Consider the following 22,929-nt stretch of genomic DNA (forward strand, 5'->3'; position numbering starts at 1 on the left):
CAGACGTTCCGAATAAATCCAAGTTAAAAGCAAAATAAAACAAAATAATTTTCAATGCTACCGGACTATCCAGGACCATTCAATTGCAATTACAATTCAATCAATTATTTAAGACAAAGTTCAAGATCGCTTAAAATTTCGATTAATAAAAAAAGTGCCATCAGCTTGAATAAATGTATTTATATATAATCACTCGTTTATTTCCTAAATTTTTTTTGTTTTTTATCTCAATTAGCTTTTTCCCATCGGTTGTCATTTTACTTGGTAATCATTCGTTTATCAATTACGATTATATTTTTGTTGTTCTTGTTTTCCGTTGGATAGGGTGTAAAAAGTTTTAAATGTTCCTAATAGGATCAAGACATACATGTCACCAGCTAATTCATTTTGTTTTTAGGTATTTGTTGCAAATCAACATTAACGTTATTGGGATTCTCGCTTACAGCTATTTTTGTTGTTATCTCTTTGTGTGTGTGTGTGTGTATGTATTTCAATGTATTTTACAAACAAGTACTATTATAAATGAAAATTCCAGCTATGTATATGTATAAATATTGTTTTCATTTGTAACTATTTTCTTTTGTTCTCATTTTGTTTGTGTTGGGAAAATCATTTTTCAGTTAACGTTAATGTTACCTTTACGGTTACGCTCAATGCGGAACGCTAACGCTATAGTTATACAATTATATCTTTATATATGTACAGTATTTTAATGTATACATATCTATTTATTCATATAAATGTATATACTATACATATATACGTATATATATAATTTACACAAGAACTTTACGAGCTGTCGTCATCCATTTCCGCCGCAACTGCGGCTAAGGAAAGTTGTTATTAAATTACAAAATAATATAAAAAAAAAAAAAACCCGAACACTAAATAATAGTTTCGTTTTATATTCTATATATATGCATATGTACGGCACAGCTTGTAGGCTACGTAACGTTTCGGCTTATGAATGCGGCTATTTTGTTTTTTGGATACCCTTTGTCTAGGACAGGAACTCCATTAGCCAGTTTTTAAACTTGAAATACAGTTAATTGCCTTAAGCATTCGTTTGACCAGAATTTTCACATGACAGATGGTTCAATATTTGAAATATTTTCTCATTTAACATTGTTTTTTAAAAATTTTTTTAGTCAAATTAACAATACAAACAAAATACAATTATAACAAAAAAAAACTGGGTGTGTATAAAAATAATATAAATAGCAATAACTAATTTATGACATGGATAAACACAAAGAATTTGTAAAAATTTGAAATAAAAAACAATTACATAAAGTGACATAGTATATCAATTTTTTAAAGTAAGGCTTTCATCCTTTTTTGTTTTTGGTTGCTTTGCTTTTGTTTACTAATTAAGCATAATTATTTATAGTGTGTGTTTGTTGTTTTTTTTTTTTTTTTTTAGTTTTTTAGTTGTTCTGTGTTTATCCTATTTTAGTTTGTTTTTTAAAATAATAAATACATACATACATATACATTACATTACAATTACATCATATCCATAGTACAAAATATAAAATTTAACATCACATTGGTTGACATTCTTTTGTTGGTTGGTTGGTTGCTTCGCTTTCATGCACTTACATCATCATTAACTTTATCTTTACATCATTCTTAACATCGTGTTGATTTTGCTTTCTTATTTATTTCTTTTTTTGTTTGTGGGTTGGTTGGTTTCGTTCACTTTTGTCCTTTGTCCTTTGTTTGTTGACGTTGCACTTGCTAGTTGTGATAGCATTGTAAATTAGTTTGTTTCAATTGATTTGTGTTTGTTTTTTGTGGATTTGCATAAACAGTCGGTCGGTAGGTCAAAACGATCGATCGCTCGATCCAAATTTTGCTTGTCGTAGCCTCTCCTCTCATTTCATTTTCCATTCCTTTTAACAATTGATGATCTTTACAATGTTGGCTTTTTGTTGCTAACCTGCAAATATGCAAAATTAGTGAGTACAATACACAATAGATTTTCTACAATATATATATATAAATATTAATGTCCATATAGTATACATACAAATGCTTGCTGAAAAGTCGTCTATCATCCAGTTTTGTTTATGGCACTCGCTCTACGCACTGCCCACTTAGACGTTAAACGACTTAACGAGCTCTGAAATACAAATACAATGCATTAAGAAGTATATGTATACATATATGCATGTCAAATGCCAACGCATGCATATGCAAGTACTTGGCGAGATACAAATTACATAGAGTTCCCAATATGACAAAGCCACATTTACATATCAATATGCACATTACATACACAAAAAGAATACATTAATATATTAATAATTTGTTGGGAAGTCATGCGACTGCTATATACAATTATTCATATCACTGGCGCATTTCAAGATGTGTTTGCCAAAACAAAAAGTAAAATAAAAAATAAAAAGAATTTTGCATTTATGAAAGCTACTAATCAGCAATATATATATATAAACACACACACACACACACACACACACACACACGCGCGCGCACACACACATGATATATGGGGCATTACCTAATGAGATTTTTACTAATCTCCTGGATGCTCGGGGCAGGAGCGATTCACCTCAAACCAACGATCAATGCAGCTGCAAAATATAATGGAAATGTCCAGTATATAGTATATATATAAGCATAGAAAATTTAACATTTAGCAGACTCACCCTTTGTGGTATATGCATAGACATGGCAATCGAGCAATTGTATCACCTGGACTCAAGTCTTCAAGGCATATGACGCACTCGCCCTTGGCGTCCAATAATGTATCCTCTAAAAAACATATACATTTAACATGTAATTTTGTCGTAAACATTTTGTGGCACTCTTGCACCGCATACCATTATATGAGAGTCGTGGTTTTGTTAGGCACATAACTAAATGGCATTCAATATCGTCTGGCAACACGAACTTATTGCACACGGGGCACTTGATGCCTGCGAAGAGAAAAGGTAAATATACATATATATATATATATATATATATATATATAGTATATATATGGTTTATTTATGGATCGTATTTACCATTGAAGGACCAAATGTGCGATGGCAGCGATGTCGCTGTGTAAACACGACCGATGCCATTCGCAGATGTTGCAGATGCAGCCATTGCGATGCTCTCAACGATATTGGCGCCGGTCATGGACATCTCCTGCACATAGAGATAGAATAGCTCAAAGTTAGAAGAGCGAGAGTCTCTTTGTGTGTGCGCGCGTGTGTGTGTGTGTGTGGAGGGGGCGCAACTTACGCGTATTGAGTCACCAAAAGCTCGTCGCTGTTGCATGTAGCTTTGTGCGGCAGCCGATGAGCCATTGTTGTTGCCGGCTGCCACTTGGAAACTATTGCTATTTGAATTAGATGACACAGAGACTGAGACGGCGGGATGTGTGTGCGGATACGTTGTGGATCCCTGCTGTGGTTGTTGTTGTTGCTGCTGCTGTTGTTGTTGCTGCTGTTGTTGTATATCTGGCACAGAGCTAAGGCTGCGTGCACGCTGGCGATCTATAGACGTGGAGTTCTGCTGATTGTGCTGATGGTGATAGACCTGTAGACCCGGCAGTGTGCGCAGCAAGTTGAAACCCTGACCGGCATCGCCGCCGCGGCCACCGACCGCTGAACTTTGCGGCGTTGTGTCGGTTGCGGTTGCACCCGTGGAGCTGCTGGAGAATGTTCTGGAGCGTGGGCTCTGCTGGCCGCTGGTCGCTGGTGTGCTTGCCTTTTGACCCATAGAGTTTGAGTTTGACTTTCTCGCACGGCCTCTGCCCCCCGCTGCCCCTACGCCCCGCGATCGCTGATCGTTTTGTTATTTAGGCTTGCACTTTTCCACTCGCGCTCTCTATTGCACTTTTCGCTTTCGCTCTCAATGGAGTCACTCTCGCTCCGTTGTTTTTGTTGCAGTTTTTTACTTTTCTAGCCGTCTTTGTTTGCTCCTTCGTACTTTGCGCGTGTCTGTAGGTGTTTGCATGCGTGTGTGTGTGTGTGTGCGTTCACATTTAAGGAAACAAAACAAATGACAGCAGCAGCAGACAACAATAGCAAACAAAGTTGATGTTGTGGATCAGGCTGGTGGGGGGGTGGTGGGTCAGCAGCGGTGGCGGCGACGGGCGGCGTTGATAAACGCGGTATATAGATAAGTGTTTGAGTGTTTATGTGCCTTGTGCCTTCGCCTGTGCAATGATGATGATAATGATGATGATGATGATAATGATGATGATTATATGTAGAGAGGAGTGTATGCGTGTGTGCGTCAGTGTGTGTGTGCGGTTGCCAAAAGTGCGGAGCGTAGGGAGGGCGTTAATCGTACGTCGGTCGTCGGTGTCAGTGTCGGTGTTGGTTCTTGGTGTTGGTGTCCGTTGTCGGTGCGTAGTTGACTATTGTTGTTGTTGTTTTTATACCGAAAGCCAAAATAGTCGTGAACTGTAACAATGCTTAATCCGCTTGATAACCACTCGCAATTTAAATTACTGTTTCCGTTTTCTCTATTTTATTTTTAACATCTCCGTTTTCGTTTTATGTGTACTCTTTGCTTTGCTTTTGACCACCACAATATATTGGCCGACCACCACAACTAATTATCGCAACGTTCGGTGTTGCACAATGCCAGCACACATGTCTAGCTGATAGCGATACACAACCGCACAATCGATTATAACTAAGGCCCACTAGAGTAAAAATCGTATCGATGGTGATGATCTCTTCATTTAGAACATATATATTTGTTTTTTGATCGAAGTAGATTAACAAAATTGTTAATTGTACGCAAATGAAAATTTATTTTAATTGTTGTCTCAGCCTTGAGAACCGTTGCCAATTTAAATGTAGTGCCAGACAAATTGAAATCGATAGTAAAATATCGAAATATTGGTACGATATTCATTGATGCTGCCAACCAGCTAAGAAATAAAAGTTTTTTTTAATTATGTGTTCGTGCTTGTAAAATCGCAGTTGTTGCCAAATAATTTACTAATTAATGTGCTGCGGCCACTAAGCGTATCACAGCAAGCGCATTGGAACACTAGCAGGCGGCATGAGTTGGTTCGAAAAAGCCAAAACTGTTCTAATTGAGGCGCTGGATATCCAAGATGATGACAACAAGGCAACCGATCACGTTGGCAGTGGCATCGCTGGCACTGCGGCGAGCAGCAGCAGCAGTGCAGCATCCACGCCCGGCGCCAAGGCAGTAACGCCAAGCACTTTGGATACTTCAGCAATAGATGGGGCCACGTTCTATGATAATCCGCATGCCAACGAGATGGTAACTATTCCGCCCAGAGCGAGCGATGCCTCAACGCCAGCCACGGCCAATCTGTTTGCGAAACGGCAGTCAGCCACGTCAGATTCCGTGGACTTGCTATCATCGCCATCGCCCACGTCGCCAAGTGGTGCCGGTTGTTTACGCAACTCCGAGTCATCATTGGAGCTTATAACAGCGCCGACAACGGCTAGTGAAATGGAAATGAATATGTCGCCCGACACAGAACCATCGCTGCCAGATAGTATAGTCATCATAGCCAGCAATGACACGTCTGACAATGCGGATGGCGATGACGATGAAGATGCTGATAATGGCGATGACGATGATGATGGGGACGATGGGCAACCGCTTAACTTGGATCACGATGATCACTCACTGCATTTGAATGGTGAGATTCACTCTTCATTCACTACCATTACTAATTTGTATTCTACTCTCTTTTATTTTAAATCAACGTATTGAATTTTAGAACAATTTCTCAAACATTTTTCAACTCGTTCTGATTATTCTTGTAGATTCTACCAAAACCATGAAGGCATTGGTATTTAGCGACACGCAGGCCACTGTTAATGTGGCTGGCGCTGGTGCTGATTCGGATTCCACGCAAAGTTTTGAAGACATCCAGCTTCAGATAAGCCACAAAAGCAAGTCGGCAGGCAGTCCGGCCAGCACCGAGGCATGCCAGCATGGCAGCAAAACGGAGCTGCCCGACCAGAGCTACTCGTCCACATCATCGGACATTGAGATCATTTCGAATCCGAACGGTGATTCCAGCACAAATAGCACCACAACGCGCACCAGTCCCCAAAAGTTCAAAGAGCTGTGCGGCGGGAGTGTTAAGGGCCATGCGCATAGCCTGCATGGCATTAAAAGCAAGGGACACCACCGAGAGCCATCGGAGATCTCGTTGCTGTCGGAGGACTCACAGTCTGAACTGGATAAGCTGGTGCATCGCATTAGCGAGCTGAATCAGGTTATTGAGGCGCGAGAGCAGCGTCTGCTGCAATCAGAGCGCCAAAATGCGGAGCTGCTTGAGCGCAATCAGCAGTTGTGCGCCCATGTGGAGGCGGCTAAAAACAGCGCCGATAGCAGCGAAGCCAATGAGGCAGTGCAGCGTCTGTCGGCGCTGGAGAAGAAGTTTCAGGCGAGCATACGCGAACGGGATGCGTTGCGCATACAAATCAAGAGCCTTAAGGACGAGCTACTCAATAAGATACCCAAGGATGAGCTGACCGAATGCAATGAAATGATCAGTGCACTTCAGTCCGAGGGCGAGAAACTGTCCAAGGAGATACTGCAACAGTCTAACATTATCAAGAAGCTGCGCGCCAAGGAGAAAACATCCGATACGCTGCTGAAGAAGAATGGTGAGCAAATTTCACAGCTATCCAGCGAATCGGAGCGCTTGAAAAAATCCCTGGCCGCCAAAGAGGAAATGGAACGCACTCAAATTGAGGCTGTTTGCCGCATGACCAATGAGAAGCGGCGCGTGGATGAGGAAAATGCCGAATGCCGAAGTCGCATCGAGGATTTGCAATCGAAGCTGGCGGCGCTGCAGGCGAGCTTCGATGGTGTGAAAGGTGATCTGCAGCAGCGCCAGCGGCACGAACAGAACCAAATGCAGGCCGAGAATCAGGAGTATGTGCAGCAGTTGACCGATATGCGCGAAAAGCTGCGTGTCACCGAGCACAACATGGTCAAGCGGGAGCAGCAGATGCGCGAGGAGAAACGCGATTTACTACGTCGTCTTGAAGCGGCCGAACTGCGTGCCGAGAGCAGTACGCAGGAGCTGAGCGTTTCGACGACGCCGCTCATACGGCAAATCGAGTCGCTGCAGAAGACGCTGAATCAGCGCACCGCCAGCTGGAACAAGGATGAGCAGCAGCTTCTGCAAAAACTGGAGGATGCACAGTCTCAGTTGCATTCGCTGCAGCAGCTCGAAACAGTGCAGCAAGAAAAACAGGAACTGTTGCGCACACGCTGCGATCTGCTCGAGGAGAAGTTAGCCAATGCGCTCATGCAGTCGGAGAGCGCTAAAATACAGCTTCGTCAGCAGGAGCTGGATGCCACAATCAAAGAAAATGACTACAAAAGGTGCGAGCACACAATTAACCTTATCCATAATGCCATAAGGCTAGCTTGAATCCGCTTTTGGTTTCCCTCTGTCTAGCCAGTTAAGCACGCTCCAGGCGCAACTGAAGCAGCGCCAGGACAAGCTGGAGCAATTGGCCGAACAGTGCCAGCAGCTGGAGGCGGAGCTGCGGAAACTGCACGCCTTCCAGCGTAGCAGCGAGCTCACCGTGGAGGCAGTCAAGGCCAGCAGCGAGCTGTCGGAGAACCGCTGCCAGAAGCCGCTGCACGTCTCGCCGCCGCTCAGCCTGGCCGATGAGAGCGGCTCCAATGAGGATACATTGGGCGGAATTATTGACTGGCAGGGCGTAAGCAAATCAATTTAGTTCACATAAATAAAAGTGTAAACTCAATTTTAAACCATGTTAATGCTAATGTTCGCCAACAGGATGAAATGGAATGTGCATCCAATAGTGGACGACAGCAGTCGGGCATGATTCAGGGTGTGCATTTGAGTTTTTTGGCCGGCAATACCACAACGCTCGAGCATCTGCAGGCGCTGCTCAAGCAGCGCGATGGCGAACTAACGCATCTGCAGTGGGAACTGTCGCGTCTGCAGGCGGAACGCGGCGTGCTGGACAATGAAATATCAAATTTGACCATGGAAATGGAGACGGTTAGAACAGTACCAGGTGCACAAATATTGTAGCTATCAATAAAATTCTCTGTTGCTTGCAGTTGAAGGAGAAAGTGCAATCATACGAGGCCATGGAGAAATGCTATGAGGATCTGCAGCATCGCTACGATGCGCTGTTGCAGATGTACGGCGAGAAGGTTGAGAGGACCGAGGAGCTGGAACTGGATCTGGTAGAGCTAAAGCAGGCGTATAAAATACAAATCGATGAGCTGCTCGCAGCGCCGCCACCAAATCTGCAGCGAACGCCCAAGCACACATGATTGCCGTCCCTGGCATGGCTGAGACGTACCTAACAGCCGGCAATCCAGTCGGATCGACTTCTCTCCCCCAACAAACTGCAATGTATTATGCTTTCCTTCGGGCATTATTTAACGAAGCAGTTTTTTCCATTCCTTTTGCTTATTTATGTATGTCACCTAACAAACAACAAGATATTCCTGCCCCACTACGCCACACAGCTACCCCATCCAAATAATTATATAATGGTCATATTAACATACAAGTAAATATATTTTGCGTGTTAAAATTTCTAGTTATATTATGAATATGGATCGATTGTGATAATTTTTATTTATATTTATGCATATATATATATATTAAAGAAATAATTCTTAGATAATTGTTTATACTGTACGTTTTTTTTCGGTACGCTATAGCCGCAAAGGAGATATTTAAAAAAAAATAAAGCCGCGATCTTTGGTGTGCCGAACATGAAATATTCTTGTAAAATAACGATCTATTTATATAAATATGTACTTGGCCTAGAGCAGACATATGAAATACTTGTCCTATACTTTAAAATACCAAACGAGCTGGGAGACAAGTCTTATATATATATATATATCAACTCTGCTGCTAATATTAATCGAGTATATATAAAAATATATGACAGCATTATAATAGTCTCAGTAAAGGTATAATAATGAGTGTTCTTATTGATACCAAAAAAAAAAAAAAAACAGTATAGGTAACATTTGATCTACTTATCATATCAACAGACATAAAACAAACCGCGTGTGGAAACTATCGTTAAACGATTCCAAATATAACTATAATACATTAAAACAGTTTCTTATTTGGCACCCACAGCTTAATAACCTTTCTTACCACCAACTTTCAGGAACCTCTTAGGATTGTATTGGCAGCTTTGGCTAGTGGAAAAACAGGCTTAGCAACATTTCTTGAACCGCCCGTCATATAGCCACAGTTGTTGTTCAGATCATCCGTGTTCAGGGAGAAGATCATTAGGCCGCCGACGTTCAAGGCCTTGACATAGTTTGCTTTGCATGCAATGCTCTTTGTGGTCTCATATGATATCCATTCCTGCACCGAATTCAGATAGGGGGAACAGGTTTCATTGTCGAATGTGTAGTTTGGCGACAGGTAACTTTTGGCGCACTCGCAGGTCTCCGAAAGCGTGGTGAAGCCCAATCGGCCACACTTGCCAAAGCCCGAGGCAGGCGCTCCTATGCCCGTGTTTAGTGGATTAACAAGCCTGTCAAGATTTGGGTTTGAATGAATACACTGAAGATTACACTAAGTACAATGTTACACTCACGTAAAGGAATGCCCGTAGGTGGGCAGGCCAATGACCAAACGCTTGGGCTCCAATCCATTTTGCAACCACCAGTGCACGGTGTAGTTGATGTTGAAGGTGCCCATAATGGAATGCTCCATGGGACGGGCAAAGAGCGGCGCATTTAGGCCGGTGAACGGCGTATCCTCGCGATAGAAATGAAAATCATAGGTCATCAGATTCACATAGTCCACGTACAGATTGATTTCACGTATGTTGTAGGCAAAGAATGCGATGCCTTCGGGCGCTGCCACGGCCATAGTGAGCAGATTGTTGGTGCATTGTTCGCGTCGCCATTCCAGTCGAATTTCGTGCAGTAACTGGGAGAAGTGCACACGTTCCTTGTTGTAGGCGCTTGGAAACTCCCAATCCAGATCGATGCCATCCAAGCTGGGATATTTGCGTAACACGGCTCTTAGCGAGCTCAGGAATTGTTTGCGGCGTTCATGATTCACGACCATGTCTGCAAACTGAGGCCCAGTGTCGGCTCCGCCAATCCAGAGCAGTAGATGCACCTGCGGATGGGCGGCACGAAACAGGCGAGTCTCATTCTGCAGCACTTGCTCCAGGCGCGGCGACAAATGCAGAGTCCTATTGAACAAGTTGGCAATGCCAATATTGATGTGCGTGCACAAATCCCCGGGGATATCCAACAGGCGCAATTTATCGATTCCGGAAGCCGAATAATAGCAAACAAGACGTTGTTTTTGTTGCCTGTGCCGTTGTTGTTGTTGCTCAACATTTTGATAAATCGTTGGAAAACAAAGAGGCAGCAGGCTAATGCATATAAATACGACAATTACAAACACCAGAATGTAACGGACTATTATCACACGCCTTTTTAGCTTTAGTGCCTCTGCATTGGCGTCTGCTTTATGCTGTAGATCACTTTGTAGCTCGATATAATTAACCATTTTTGCAATTTTTCCAAAATATGAAAACGACGTAGTGTTCTTTGGATTGGTTCGAAAGCCAGTGTAATCAAAACAAAAAAAGAAGAAAATCATCGATAGTATGCGAATTCCATCGATAGCGCGAGATTAGCGATAAGTGCATGTGGTTGCAACTCTGTTCGGATGTGCATATGCGTATTTGGGTAAAATAAATTTCTGTCGTTTGTGCTGCAATTTCTATGCTCGCGTGTTTTTTTTCGCAAATTTAAAAACGAAAAAATGCAAATGTTGCGCGTAAACAATAAATAGCTGCTGTTGCTGTACAATACATTAAAATACTATTGCCGTGTGTGAGTGTCAGCCTTAATGTTTGTATAATTTGCCCATTGTTTTCCTGTGTGTGTGTGTATGAGTGTGTGCCTGATGTGTTGCTGCTGTTCTTTTCGTTGTTGTTGTCGCCTCGCGTGCGGTGCAAAACAAAACACACCCAAATGACTGGCCAGCCAAATAGGCAACAAACGCAACGAACACCCTAATGCGCAGCGTAGGGTGGTGCAAACCGGCGAAAAGCAGAAACTGCTTGCCTTTTTTTTCTACTAGGTTTTATTATATATATTTATATGTATGTATATATATTTTTGGTGGATTCACGCCCATTTGCATATGCACAGCTGTGTGCACGAACCTATTTGTATCTGTGTGTCTCTGCTGAATGACTCACTAGATAAATGTTACTCTGCCCACATTATAAAAAAATTGCCGGTTCGACTTTGGCACCTTGCAGTTTGTGTGTTCTGTCCGTAGTGTGCGTGTATGTGTGTGTGTGTGTGTGCGCTTATCTGGCGCAGCTTATACACCTCCCCTCCCTCCGCCCATACCGGTTAGCCGGAGCCGAGCAACAGCCACAAGCAACAAGAACTTGGTCTCGCATTCTTTGGCTTGTTAAAAATGGTAACTAACCTGCTTTTTTTTTTGTTTTGTTATTGTTGCAGCAGGTTCAGCAACAGGGTTCAGCTATATGAGAACCATGACAAAAGACTACGATTATCTGTTAAAGGTGCTTCTGGTGGGGGACAGCGATGTGGGTAAACATGAAATACTCTCTAATCTTGAGGATCCCTCAACCGAGAGCCCCTTCTGCAGTGGCAATGGTAAGAGGCTTGCTTAATGTTATTATGCATCCATCATAACCCAACTCATATATAGATTGCACCTCTCACATATTGCAAACGGTAGCGTACAAAACGACAACAATATTGCTGGAGGGCAAGCGGGTTAAGCTACAGATTTGGGATACCTCCGGCCAGGGGCGTTTCTGCACCATAATACGTTCGTATTCGCGCGGTGCCCAGGGTATTATATTAGTGTATGATATAACAAACAAATGGAGCTTCGACGGCATCGATCGCTGGCTCAAAGAGGTCGAGGAGGTGAGTACCGCAATTGGAACGAATTTTAAGAAAATAAATGTTTAATGTATTTGTAGCATGCGCCCGGCATACCCAAAGTGCTTGTGGGCAATCGCTTGCATTTGGCCTACAAACGTCAGGTGGCCGCCAAACAGGCGGAGACCTACGCATCTCGCAATAATATGTCCTGCTTTGAGATATCGCCACTCTGCGATTTCAATATACGCGAATCTTTCTGCGAATTGGCGCGCATGGCGCTGCATCGCAATGGCATGGAGCACATTTGGCGCAGCAACAAGGGTAAGGATCCCCCCACGCCCAGTCAATAGTTAATCATCTCTATATATAAAACTGTTTTTCCTGACTGACTGACTGACTGAAAAATCGCGAAGAACGCGATTTCGGTAGAAATTAATGAAAACGTGTTTTAGCGATTTGGAAAATTCCACCCGCAACAGTGGTAAATTGGCGGAAATCGTTTGTATGAAAGTTGTTTGTTAACCATCCGATCAGTTTCAAAATCATTATCAAAGCTTTTTGAGAGCATTTACTTGTGCCACATGCCACGGCCAAGGCCTGGCTATACCCGCTAGTTTAATTCATATTTATATATATATACATTTACAGTGCTGTCGCTGCAGGAGCTCTGCTGTCGGACAATTGTGCGTCGCACAAGTGTTTATGCTATAGATTCGTTGCACCTGCCGCCCTCCGTTAAATCGACACTCAAGTCGTATGCCATGACGACGTCACAGTGCTACAATTCGTTAACGCAAAACTCAAAGAGCCGGAATCGATGCAAGACGCCAACCAGCCACAGTCGCAACAGTTGTGCGATCGCGTGATTGCTAGCTTGTAGGTGGTTTCTGGAACTGCCTACGCACCAGCTGCGCAATTGCGCGTAAATCTACAACCTACTTACTTCCTAAGCTTCAACATATGTACACACAAAAACACACACACTCACACAAACTCACACTATAACATGCGCGAGTATTTTCTTCGATACAAATATGTCATCAGCATTAATATTTATTATCGTTTGAGAGCGATGGTTATATTTTTACATCCTATACATACTACTTATTATAAAAATGCTATATATGTATGTAATTATTATATACATATACTATACGATATACATATATATATTTTTTTTATTTTTTATAATGATTACCATTATCACTAAATTTAATAACGCATAATTGTAATGTTGTTAATATTATTATTATATTTGTATAATCTAATACGCTGGATATAGTATACACTGATACAAGGTATTCCTTTTCTATTTTTTTTTTAATTTTCATTTTTGTTAACAATTAATATTCGTAGAAATTTATGTAATTAAAAGAAGGCGTTGGAACAAACAAATTGCTAAGATGATGATTATAATAATGATGATACTGATGATGATGATGATGATAAACATGAAAAACAACTAAAACTATAAACCATATGCGCTATCTTTGTCTTTGCTAGCAATCCATCTCATTCCATTTCAGTACAATACGCGAACAAAGTGAAAGTTCGGTGGATGTGATACAAATCTTATTACGGAATACTTTGTATTATTATATGACACATGTGCATCTGTTGCACATAATCGTATCTGTTTTACCATATTTATGGTGGTCTATGAAAGCACTTTTTTAAAATTGTTTGTGCCATATTATGTTAAACAAATTATTGAGTAGCCCTTTAAGAATTCCTTTTACTTTAGGTTTTTGATTTCCTATTGCAATTCTTTTCGGTTTTAGTTGTGAACTCGGGATTAGTGTTTCGCAATTTCTCGTTGAAAGTAATATTTTAGAGGGTTTGATTTTAAAAAATGATAAATTTCATATTAAGCATACAATGCTTAGACCAACTTGACACTTTATCGTAAGATCTACACGCTAAGTTTAGAAATTGAGTGCATAAAAGTGTCTGATTGCCATTGGAAAGTAACAAAGATCTTGTAAGTTAAAGCTTATGTTCTCAAACAGTATCTTCAACCGAGTCGATCTCACCAAAACAAACAATATTTGTGCTAAAATAATATAATAGATTCTCGTATGTCTTATGCCGTTAAGAATTGCTTCAGAGCTTGGTTTGAAAAACATATAAAGTGCAGTCACAATATTGAATATATCGTTAAAAATTTTTTAACTAAATTAAAAAATATAACTCAAAGATATAATATAGCTTTATAACTTAATAGCGCTGACTACAATAGCCTGTGGGTAACATAATGCACTAAGTAGGGATTTGAACCCGCATCCTTTTTAGCTGCCAGTTAGACAACTCATCTACCGATAACTGCCAAATTTGCCAAAATATTGATCATTTTGGGCACGAATAAATGAAAAAAACTTTTGTTGTACACTTTTTTTGTGGAAAATGTTTTTTATATATTCTTAAAATCGTACAAATATAATCTGTACCAATCTTAAAAAAGACTTAAACAGCTAGAGCCATCAAATTGGGTACATCTAGCTTATATTTTGGCACAAATTGCAGTTTATTAACCATAAATATTTGTTTGCTTTAAACTAAATACCAACCTTTAACCTTCCCAGCAACTACATCAGCTGCGAAAAAGAGTGTCATCTACAAAGTTTTTTAATTTTGGATTAGGTGTATCGCATGATTGATTTGCCTAATGAAAAGCCAATTAATTATTGCTATGCTATTGAAATGCATTAATTGGTTTTTCTTTTTATTATGCGGAATGCAAAAAAAAAATAAAAATAAAGACAGCGTGCGATTTCATTTTTAATGGCTATTTAAAATTCGCAGACTTTTACACAATCACAAGCGAAGACCATGTTGGTCAATCGACTAAGTTTGACATGATTTCCATTTGATACCAAAACCAGCTAAAAGCAACAATAAAAAATAAAACCAGATAAAATAAAATGAATGAAAAAACTTTGCTATGGGCGTTATAGATTTAACAAATCAGGGAGATCACAATGAAAGTAACATAATAACAGCTTCGAAATAAAAAGAAATAAACATAAAACAATAAACAGATGCAAACATTAACATAAATTTAATGTTGTTGTATTTTTCTGGGTTTTTTTTTTGGGGCTTTTTTTTGCTTATTTTTGTTGCTTTGCCATTTCCCCCTTTAAAGTTATTCAAATTAAATAAATACTAGTTTAAAAGTAGTTGAAAGCTTTTGTTTAACATTAAGTGCAGCTTTAAGGTTTTTTAGCAGCTTTCAAGAACAGCTCAGAAGCTTAAAAAAAGCACGAAAGTGCTTTCAACTGTAAGCTTAGCAGCAAAGCTTTTGTTTGAGCTTTAAGGCCATTTAAGAACAGCTGCGAAGCTTTAAGCATAAACTAAAGCGAAAGTACTTTCAACTGAAAGCTTAGCATAAGCTTAAAGCTTACGCAATGCAGCTTGAACTTCGAGCTGAGTAGTTTGTTAGGCCCATATATCTGATGATCTTTAATAGGGTCATAGAAAGTGATGGATTCGAAGTAAATGGCGTCGAGGTCAGGCAATGACATGACCTACCTTTGATAATCGCACCGGTTTGTCTATGCCTGATGCTTGGTGTTTTTTTCTCTTTTCTTTTGGAAATGCTGGTCAACGGGTTTTTTGTGTCTCATTTGAATTTTTTAACAATTTACTGCTCCACATCGACCCCTCCACGCCACTCAACTGTACCATAAAGTCCAATTGGGGGGCCCGCGCATCGATGACGAAAGCAAAACAGCAGCGCGGTCCGCGCTTCAGGCGAAAGCCGCAACAACGGCGCATTGGGCAAGGCCCCGGACGCATCAGCATAATCGTTTTGCCGGCGTATATAAGCGGGCAGCTGCTTGGAGCTGGTCATCAGTCGCCTCTTCGGTTTCCATTCTTCAGCTACGTGAAGTTCCACAGTTTTCGTCCCAAGCAAGAAACTTCCAGCAATGAAGGTAAGCAGCCGCGCCGCCCAACCGGGTTCAATTCTAATGCTCAAATTTCTTCTACAGATCTTTGTGTGTTTGTTCGCCGCACTTGTTGCCACCAGTTCCGCAGGCATCATTGGTGGTGGTGGCGGCGGCGGCGGTGGAGGTTACAGTTATGGCATCGGCAGCGGCGGCGGCGGCGGTGGTGGTCATGGTCATGGACACACTGAGGTGCGCACCGTCAAGGTCATTCACGAAGGCAGCTATGGCGGTGGTCATGGCGGCGGTTATGGCGGCGGTTATGGCGGTGGTCATGGTCATGGCGGACACGAGGTGAAGACCATCAAAGTTGTTCACCAGGAAGCACCGGCTTATCATGGTCATGGCGGTGGTGGCTCCAGCTATGGTGGCCATCATCAGGAGGTGAAAACCATTAAAGTCATCCACCAGGAAGCGCCAGCTGTTCATCACAGCTTTGGTGGTCACCAGGAGGTCAAGACTGTGAAGGTTATTCACCAGGATGGCGGCTATGCTTTGGGCGGCGGCGGTTACACCGGCGGATTCTCTCATGGTGGTGGACACGACATTGGCCACGCCCACCAAGAGATCAAGACCGTTAAAGTTATTCACGAGGAGGCACCAGTGGCTCATCATGGATTCTCGCACGGAGGCGGTCACAGCTTTGGCGGTCACCAGGAGTTCAAGACTGTGAAGGTCATTCACGAGGATGGCGGCTACGCTCTGGGCGGCGGCGGCGGTGGTTACGCTGGTGGCTTCTCGCACGGCGGCGGCGACATTGGCTACGGTGGCGGTCATGACCATCAAGAAGTGAAGACCGTCAAGGTTATTCATGAGGAGGCGCCAGCGGTTCATCAAGACTTCTCGCACGGAGGTGGTCACCAGGAGGTCAAGACTGTCAAGGTTATTCACGAGGATGGCGGTTATGCTTTGGGCGGCGGTGGCGGCTATGCCGGTGGCTACTCCCATGGCGGCGATCATGTCCATGAGGAGGTGAATACTGTCAAGGTCATTCACGAAGAAGTCGCCCCAGCGCCCGTTGTCTCCCACAACGAGTACCTGCCCCCAGTTGCACCAGCTCCCCAGCCCGGTTACCTGCCCCCCGTCGGTGGCTGGAAGTAATCCCCTCAACTGTGCCCAGTTGTTCTGTGATTTGAACTGTGTCATGACTGTGACCTCCTTTGTTAAATAGTTTTAGTAGCCCCTTCCCCCATTTTTTTTTTTGGATGATATCCATTAGTCCTTTAAGCGAGAAACATTTTTTTTCTGTTGAAAAATAAATACCTATTCAAAGATATAACAATATTAATTTCAATCTTTTCTATTTATATTGGAGCATTATTTAACAAAAATTTAGCTCAATGAAATCTCAATTCATCATTTTTCCATTCCCAAAATGATAACTCATTTATTTTAACATCCTTAGCTCTCTATATATTTGTTTTCCATCTGAAAACGCAAGTTCCATTTTAGACATCAGGACGTAAACAGTTGATTCCAGCTTTTGCTTCTGAATTCGATAGATTTGAAACTTATTTTCAATTATCTTTGTAAAATTTAGTTCAAAACGTCAAGTTCTATATACTTAGTACGGTTTGATTTAAGTTTTTCACGGGCGCGAACTAGATGAAAAAGTTATACTTATGTATATAAAATTGTAAGCATAATACTTGCCACTGTGTCTATATATGTGTATGTACATATGTATCTATGTATGTATGTATGTATATATGTATGTGTTCGTATGTGTGTGTATGTATGCATGTATGTATGTATGCACATATGTGTGTGTGTGTGTGTATGAATGTACGTATGTATGTATGTTTGAATACATGTATGTATGTATGCATGCATGTATGTATGTGGGTATATGTGTACATATATACCCATGTATTTATGTATGAATATATGCAAGTATGTGGTAATATCTGTATAAATGTATGAATGTGTGTATGTTTGTGTGCATGTATATATGTGTGTATGTATTGATGTGTGTATGTATTGATGTGTGTATGTATTGATGTGTGTACGTATGTACGAGGTATGTAGTATGTATAGTTTATGCATGTACATATGTATATACATAAATGGATTTATGTCTGTGAGTGCGTGTGTGTGTATGTAAGTATGTTTGTTTGTACGTGTTATGTATGCATGCGTATGTATGTATATGACTGTTAGCATGTATTAATTTATGCTTATATGAATGTATGTAGGTATATAAGAATTTAGGTATGGTTGAATGTATATATGCATGGCTGTATGCATGTATATACGTATGTATTATGTATGCATATGTATATATATGTAAATAAATGTATGCATATGTTTTGTATGTTTATATGCATGAACAAGTTTATAGCTAGCTGGGCTGCAATTTAAAAAAAATGTATTCTTAACTAATGCCCTACTACTCGATTCTCATAAATTCAAGTAAGCCACAATAAGTCATAGGCTTCACTCATAGACCTTAATCGGAGGAGGCGGCTTGAGCAAAGGAGGACGCGGCGGCTTCAACTACAGAGAAGGCGGCAGCTTGAGCATAGGAGGAGACTTCAACTTAAGCAAAGGAGGAAACTGCAGCTTGAGTAAAGCAGGAGCCGGCGGCTCTAATATTAGAGGATATGGCAGCTTTAACTATGAAGGAGGCGGCAGCTATAATTTTGGATGGGACAACAGCTTATGGATGGGAGGAAGCACCGGCTTAACATTAGATGAGGAGGCAGCTTGAGCAAAGGAGGAGCCGCGGCCTCAACTATGGGGCGTATTAGCAACACAACTATGTCGTATAATATTTAAAACAAATGTAGAAACTATTACAAACGTATGTATGTATGTTGGCTTGCATGTATTTGAATACATGCATGTATGTATGTATTTAAATATGTGCGTATGTTGAGCTTAACTGAAGATGAATTAAAAAATATTTATAAATATTGCTCTACTATGCGATTCTCACTATTTCAAGTAGGGTTTAGCTAGCAAGCTGCGCTTTAAAGCTAATCAACATTATCTCTGTTTTTTTCTTCTTTCAGTGATGTGTTTATTTAAAAGTTTGTCTCCCGCCTACTAATAGATGACGATGAATATAATCGAGCGTGTGAATTTACAGGTGAATTCGTAATTACAAATATATATTTATATAAATACGAATATATTTTACATATATGTTTAGTTCAAATATAGTTGTTGTTATCGTTTATACGACTTTATAAGTTAACTATATATTATTGTCTGTGTTTGTATTTCCGCTCGTCCGTCTTTCGAATATATGAATGAGTCAATTTCAGAGACTTTAATAGTCACAGACTGCAAATTTAGAACTTTGTTTGGCCTATCGGCTTTCGTATAGCATCACATATCCAGAATGAATAGATTTTTGGGGTACCTCCCCATTTTCACCTAAATTTGGTATTTACACACATTTGTATGTCACATTCATTCCTTGAACATTTTATTTGGATCGGACAATAAACACCGATCTTATGCATTGTCAGGCTAAGAGAAGAAGAAACACAGCTGCCTTGTTTGTTTTTATTGTTGCATCTAGAGGAAAGTTTGAATTCTTCCAACGGCAGCTAGAGCACTCTTACTTTTTTCTTTTGTTTTAATATAATAATAATTTTTGGCACCCCGCAGAGAGTTGGCCGTTCTCTCAGGTCGTGTTTTGAAACCTTACACATTTCATCACAGGCCATCAATTTTGGGATCGCATTAGAGTAAACTAATAAATGAGCCGCACTTAACTCACAGTTACTTATTAATCATCAGCTCATTGATATTCATGTTTGACTCAGGTTTCACGTTCATTACAAATTATTGTAATTCCCAATGGGTTTTAAACGCAGCAGCTGCATATTCCAAAAAAGTGCAACTGGTTTTTGTGCGCTGGGTCATCTATCGGCTTGGAGCTCATCAGGCAGCCCATTACCATGCGCCTAATGAGCTAAACGAGCTGATTAATAGGCCTATTCACGATTTCTTCTTCTTCAGTAAAATGTATTTGCTGTTTGTGTGTGCTTGCGTGTGTGCGTGTGTGCTGGTGCGTGTGGTTGACAATAAATGTACATATGTATGTAAAAATAGGCTAAAGATTGTTAATTAAAGATGTGGGCGCTCTTGGCTGCGCGTGCTTATTACTTGTAGATCCAATCTTGCCGAGCGCCAAACATGCGTCGCTGCTGCGTCATTGTTGCCGCCTGCTCCACGCTGTTGCCGCTCAGGTATTGGTGCAGCGGCAGCGGGCGCGGCGAGGATGATGTTATCGTTGGTGCGCCGGTTGTGGGCCGCCACTTCGATGGTCGCCAGGGCGTGTCGCTGTCCGGGTCGATGCTGTTGCTCGTGGTGTCGCTGTGCACGCGCAGATTGAGCAGCAGCTCGCCATCGTCATCGATCAGATTGTACATTTGGATGCCCGCATCCGCATCGCTGTGGCCGCGCATATGGGCGCGCTCCAGGCGCACCTGTTGCCTGTTGACCTTTGGCTTGGGTTTCCTTCGCGCCGGCCTCGCGTACCGCAGCGCCGACTGGCGGGGCAGCAGCCGCGAGGCACGCTCCTGTGCCTGCAGCTGACGCAATATGCCCAGCGGCAGCACCAGATCCGATTCAAACGGCAGAAAGCCGCTCGTCCGCACCTTGATTATGTTGCGCCGCACCGGCGCCAATGCGTACACCAATTGCCAGCCGCAGATCAACAGCAGCTGCAGTCGCAGCACAGCTGCCAGTGTTGGAAGGATCAGTTTCATGGCTAAGCTCCGATCGGGCACATGTTCACCAATTGCTCTCTTTTACAACACTTGTTAGCTCTTCAATTGCGCTGCTTTCAATTCCAATTTCAATTTGCACTTGAACACGCTCACATTAAAAAAATTATATGATACACAAAATTAATTATGGGAACTTCTTGTGGAGCTTATGGAGCTAACCAGCTCATTCTAGGCTGGTATTGCACCAACTGACTTTGGCCAAGCGACGCACTGCGCCACAGACCGCCAGAGAGCACAGCTCACACACTCATCACACACATACTCACACACACACACACACACATTCATACACTTACAAATGAATTAATTAGAGAAAATTCCCGACGCACGCTTTTTTGAAACGGTCAGCCGCACAGTGGTTCATTCTTTTGAAATACGATTTTCCAGCAAAACTTTCGTATTTGTATTTTATGTAAACCAATTGCTTATTAAAATTAAAATGTCAACTACTTACAGGTAAGCTCCAAATGCAACTGCCCATCGAAAGCTGTTTTAATTTAATTTTTCAGTGTTGGCAAATGTTGAATATACTGCATGCGAAATACACACACGCATACAGTGAATATATACCAACTTTTTTCAAATCCACGAATATATTGTTCACTTGACCAAAAAATTGTGCATCAAATGCCGGAATATGTGCCTATGTATATTGAACAGATCTGAAAATAAGAAAAAATCGGTGGTTCGATTCAGGGTTCAAACCAACTAGCTCCATTTTAGTTCCATTCGTGAGCTCCATCCTTGAATCCAAGTTTTGGTTAAGTCTCTGTTTGTAATAAAATTTCTAATTTTAAATGAAACAATTTCATATTTAATCTCTAATTGCCCGTTCTACTGAAAATATCGCAAGCCGTAGAAATTTTCATATGGAAGTTGTGGGCTAAATTTATTATCCACCCAAAATTTGTATTTACCCAATATGGCGAGATGCATTCAATGGTGAGATCTTGTTTGGAAAACTACTCTGTCTTTCAAGATATTTTGACCAAACTTAACCATTAATAGCTTCACTTTTCTCCGGCCGTAAGCCTTATGTCTATAGCAGCTTCTTTCAAATTAGTCAATTTTGAGAGATACAACCGAGCCTTTAAATGGATTAGTTGGATAAAGCAAAGTCGACTCCTGAAGCGAACCAATAAATGAATTTGTATATATCAAATTGTATAAACAAACCATCAAAAAATGTTGCAGCCCTGACTCTTATGCGCTTCTTCAAGAGCTTCAGTTTGAGCCCAACAATTCGTTCAGTCGTTGTCAAGCATTGAACCACGGTGCATTAAATGCTTTGAGCTTTGAAATGAAAATAAAAACATAACTGCTCTGTTGATGGTGGTTGTTGTTGTTGTTGTTGCGTAGTAGTTGTTGTTAGTTGTTGGTAACATTTTAATTCTTCTATCACTTTTATGACCAAAACACAAGTTTATTAAAGTGTCGCATGTGTGTGCGTGTGTGTGTGTTAGCTTTGGTTAATAAATGATTTATGCTACAGTTAACAAGAATAATTCTCTTAATGCTCGCCAGGCACTGCTTTTGTTTCTCCAGCGCCGGCCTCAGAGCTGGCTCACAACTGGTTGGGGTCATTATTGGGGTCATAAATGCGCTGCTACCGTCCACAAAGGGCTCCCGCTCCGGCTGCTTTGAACCTGTAGCTCACTGGGCCACTCTCGCTGAAATTGTTGGCTGTCAGTGTGTCACATGTTGGCCCATTTGGCCGCAGCTCATTTGCATGAAAATGCTGTAGTAGCTGTTCCAGATAACAATAGTTTATGCAAAACGCCAAACGGAAAAGCGTCCACCGATCACAATAGTTGGGCATTTTCCCCAGCTACGATTGCGTCGGTTTGCAACCGACAACGGTTGTGGTACAGTGAACTCCCTCCAACACAGGCCAACACTCTCGCTTGCCGGCGATGCTTATGGCCATTTCTATTTTCAATTCCAATTCCATTAACATTAACATTATCATTTCTAACGGCCTGCCCCACTATTAATTGGTAAATGATATGTATGTAAAACATATCAACACAATGCATTCAGTGTGCACACAAAGCCGGTTCGAATGAACTTTACGACTTTAACAACTTCTCAATATGCACTTCCGCCGGGTACTTCCATTTCGATATGAAGTTTGTCACCTCTTGTTCCAGCATTTTTTTTCACATTTCACATAAACTCGCCGTCAGTTTAAGATAGAGCTTGTATGTTCAAAAGTTATTTGTTACCCTTAAAACGAAAAATCGATGTTAACATATAAATATCAAAAATATCATCTACTCATACGAGTCTCCACACATGATCATTCTACTCTTACAAGTCCCCACACGCAATCATTAAGTACTTTGAGAACATTT

General features: G+C 41.3%; 6 protein-coding genes across 9 annotated transcripts; 3 read left to right on the forward strand and 3 right to left on the reverse strand.

Moving 5' to 3' along the window:
• Window positions 1–174: 174 nt before the first annotated feature.
• LOC135440245 (E3 ubiquitin-protein ligase znrf2) lies at window positions 175–4,583 on the reverse strand. Of its 2 annotated transcripts, XR_010438273.1 has the most exons (7): window positions 3,256–4,583; window positions 3,033–3,159; window positions 2,847–2,942; window positions 2,673–2,778; window positions 2,525–2,597; window positions 2,033–2,125; window positions 175–1,942 (listed from the first exon to the last, which is right to left on the reverse strand). XR_010438273.1 is itself a non-coding variant. In XM_064699311.1 (6 exons), exons 1-5 carry the CDS (start codon window positions 3,733–3,735, stop codon window positions 2,540–2,542), a joined length of 867 nt encoding a protein of 288 aa, XP_064555381.1. In that variant the 5' UTR covers window positions 3,736–4,583; the 3' UTR covers window positions 175–1,942; window positions 2,525–2,539. The 2 variants fall into 2 exon arrangements, 1 of the variants encoding a protein (XP_064555381.1); XM_064699311.1 differs by lacking the exon at window positions 2,033–2,125.
• Window positions 4,584–4,894: 311 nt separating this feature from the next.
• Tmf (TATA element modulatory factor) lies at window positions 4,895–8,648 on the forward strand. Its single transcript, XM_064699301.1, has 5 exons — window positions 4,895–5,650; window positions 5,778–7,356; window positions 7,433–7,700; window positions 7,781–8,008; window positions 8,071–8,648. Exons 1-5 carry the CDS (start codon window positions 5,035–5,037, stop codon window positions 8,287–8,289), a joined length of 2,910 nt encoding a protein of 969 aa, XP_064555371.1. The 5' UTR covers window positions 4,895–5,034; the 3' UTR covers window positions 8,290–8,648.
• On the reverse strand, window positions 8,585–10,587 carry Cht11 (Chitinase 11). The gene is made up of 2 exons (XM_064699306.1): window positions 9,588–10,587; window positions 8,585–9,524 (listed from the first exon to the last, which is right to left on the reverse strand). The coding sequence occupies exons 1-2, from the start codon at window positions 10,517–10,519 to the stop codon at window positions 9,146–9,148; spliced, it is 1,311 nt and encodes a 436-aa protein (XP_064555376.1). The 5' UTR covers window positions 10,520–10,587; the 3' UTR covers window positions 8,585–9,145.
• Window positions 10,588–10,707: 120 nt separating this feature from the next.
• Rab40 (RAS oncogene family member Rab40) lies at window positions 10,708–13,364 on the forward strand. 3 transcript variants are annotated; one of them, XM_064699312.1, is made up of 5 exons: window positions 10,708–10,848; window positions 11,491–11,649; window positions 11,705–11,928; window positions 11,985–12,207; window positions 12,535–13,364. In XM_064699312.1, the coding sequence occupies exons 2-5, from the start codon at window positions 11,517–11,519 to the stop codon at window positions 12,750–12,752; spliced, it is 798 nt and encodes a 265-aa protein (XP_064555382.1). In that variant the 5' UTR covers window positions 10,708–10,848; window positions 11,491–11,516; the 3' UTR covers window positions 12,753–13,364. The 3 variants fall into 3 exon arrangements, with proteins under 3 accessions (XP_064555382.1, XP_064555384.1, XP_064555383.1); XM_064699314.1 differs by having other exon boundaries at window positions 11,735–11,928; XM_064699313.1 differs by having other exon boundaries at window positions 11,494–11,649.
• Window positions 13,365–15,812: 2,448 nt separating this feature from the next.
• On the forward strand, window positions 15,813–17,012 carry LOC135440259 (uncharacterized). Its single transcript, XM_064699327.1, has 2 exons — window positions 15,813–15,818; window positions 15,876–17,012. The coding sequence occupies exons 1-2, from the start codon at window positions 15,813–15,815 to the stop codon at window positions 16,929–16,931; spliced, it is 1,062 nt and encodes a 353-aa protein (XP_064555397.1). The 3' UTR covers window positions 16,932–17,012.
• Window positions 17,013–19,781: 2,769 nt separating this feature from the next.
• Window positions 19,782–20,865, reverse strand: LOC135440289 (uncharacterized). Its single transcript, XM_064699375.1, has one exon. The coding sequence runs from the start codon at window positions 20,552–20,554 to the stop codon at window positions 19,946–19,948; it is 609 nt and encodes a 202-aa protein (XP_064555445.1). The 5' UTR covers window positions 20,555–20,865; the 3' UTR covers window positions 19,782–19,945.
• Window positions 20,866–22,929: the final 2,064 nt, after the last annotated feature.

This window comes from Drosophila montana, unplaced genomic scaffold (genome assembly GCF_035044405.1).
Source record: "Drosophila montana isolate Dmon_TW-CO22-7 unplaced genomic scaffold, ASM3504440v1 contig_920_1, whole genome shotgun sequence".
Classification (NCBI taxonomy): domain Eukaryota; kingdom Metazoa; phylum Arthropoda; class Insecta; order Diptera; family Drosophilidae; genus Drosophila; species Drosophila montana.

Bases quoted from the DNA above. Each gene is read 5' to 3' on its own strand.
- Rab40 (XM_064699312.1), top strand. From the start codon at position 11,517: ATGAGAACCATGACAAAAGACTACGATTATCTGTTAAAGGTGCTTCTG. The intron at 11,650-11,704 runs GTAAGAGGCTTG...ACTCATATATAG, and splicing joins CCCCTTCTGCAGTGGCAATG to ATTGCACCTCTCACATATTG. The intron at 12,208-12,534 runs GTAAGGATCCCC...ATACATTTACAG, and splicing joins CATTTGGCGCAGCAACAAGG to TGCTGTCGCTGCAGGAGCTC.
- Tmf (XM_064699301.1), top strand. From the start codon at position 5,035: ATGAGTTGGTTCGAAAAAGCCAAAACTGTTCTAATTGAGGCGCTGGAT. The intron at 7,357-7,432 runs GTGCGAGCACAC...CCCTCTGTCTAG, and splicing joins AAAGAAAATGACTACAAAAG to CCAGTTAAGCACGCTCCAGG. The intron at 8,009-8,070 runs GTTAGAACAGTA...TGTTGCTTGCAG, and splicing joins TGACCATGGAAATGGAGACG to TTGAAGGAGAAAGTGCAATC.
- LOC135440289 (XM_064699375.1), bottom strand. From the start codon at position 20,554: ATGAAACTGATCCTTCCAACACTGGCAGCTGTGCTGCGACTGCAGCTG.
- LOC135440245 (XM_064699311.1), bottom strand. From the start codon at position 3,735: ATGGGTCAAAAGGCAAGCACACCAGCGACCAGCGGCCAGCAGAGCCCA. The intron at 2,943-3,032 runs GTAAATACGATC...TTCTCTTCGCAG, and splicing joins GCACATTTGGTCCTTCAATG to GCATCAAGTGCCCCGTGTGC. The intron at 2,779-2,846 runs GTATGCGGTGCA...TATGTTTTTTAG, and splicing joins ACCACGACTCTCATATAATG to AGGATACATTATTGGACGCC.
- Cht11 (XM_064699306.1), bottom strand. From the start codon at position 10,519: ATGGTTAATTATATCGAGCTACAAAGTGATCTACAGCATAAAGCAGAC. The intron at 9,525-9,587 runs GTGAGTGTAACA...AAATCTTGACAG, and splicing joins ACCTACGGGCATTCCTTTAC to GCTTGTTAATCCACTAAACA.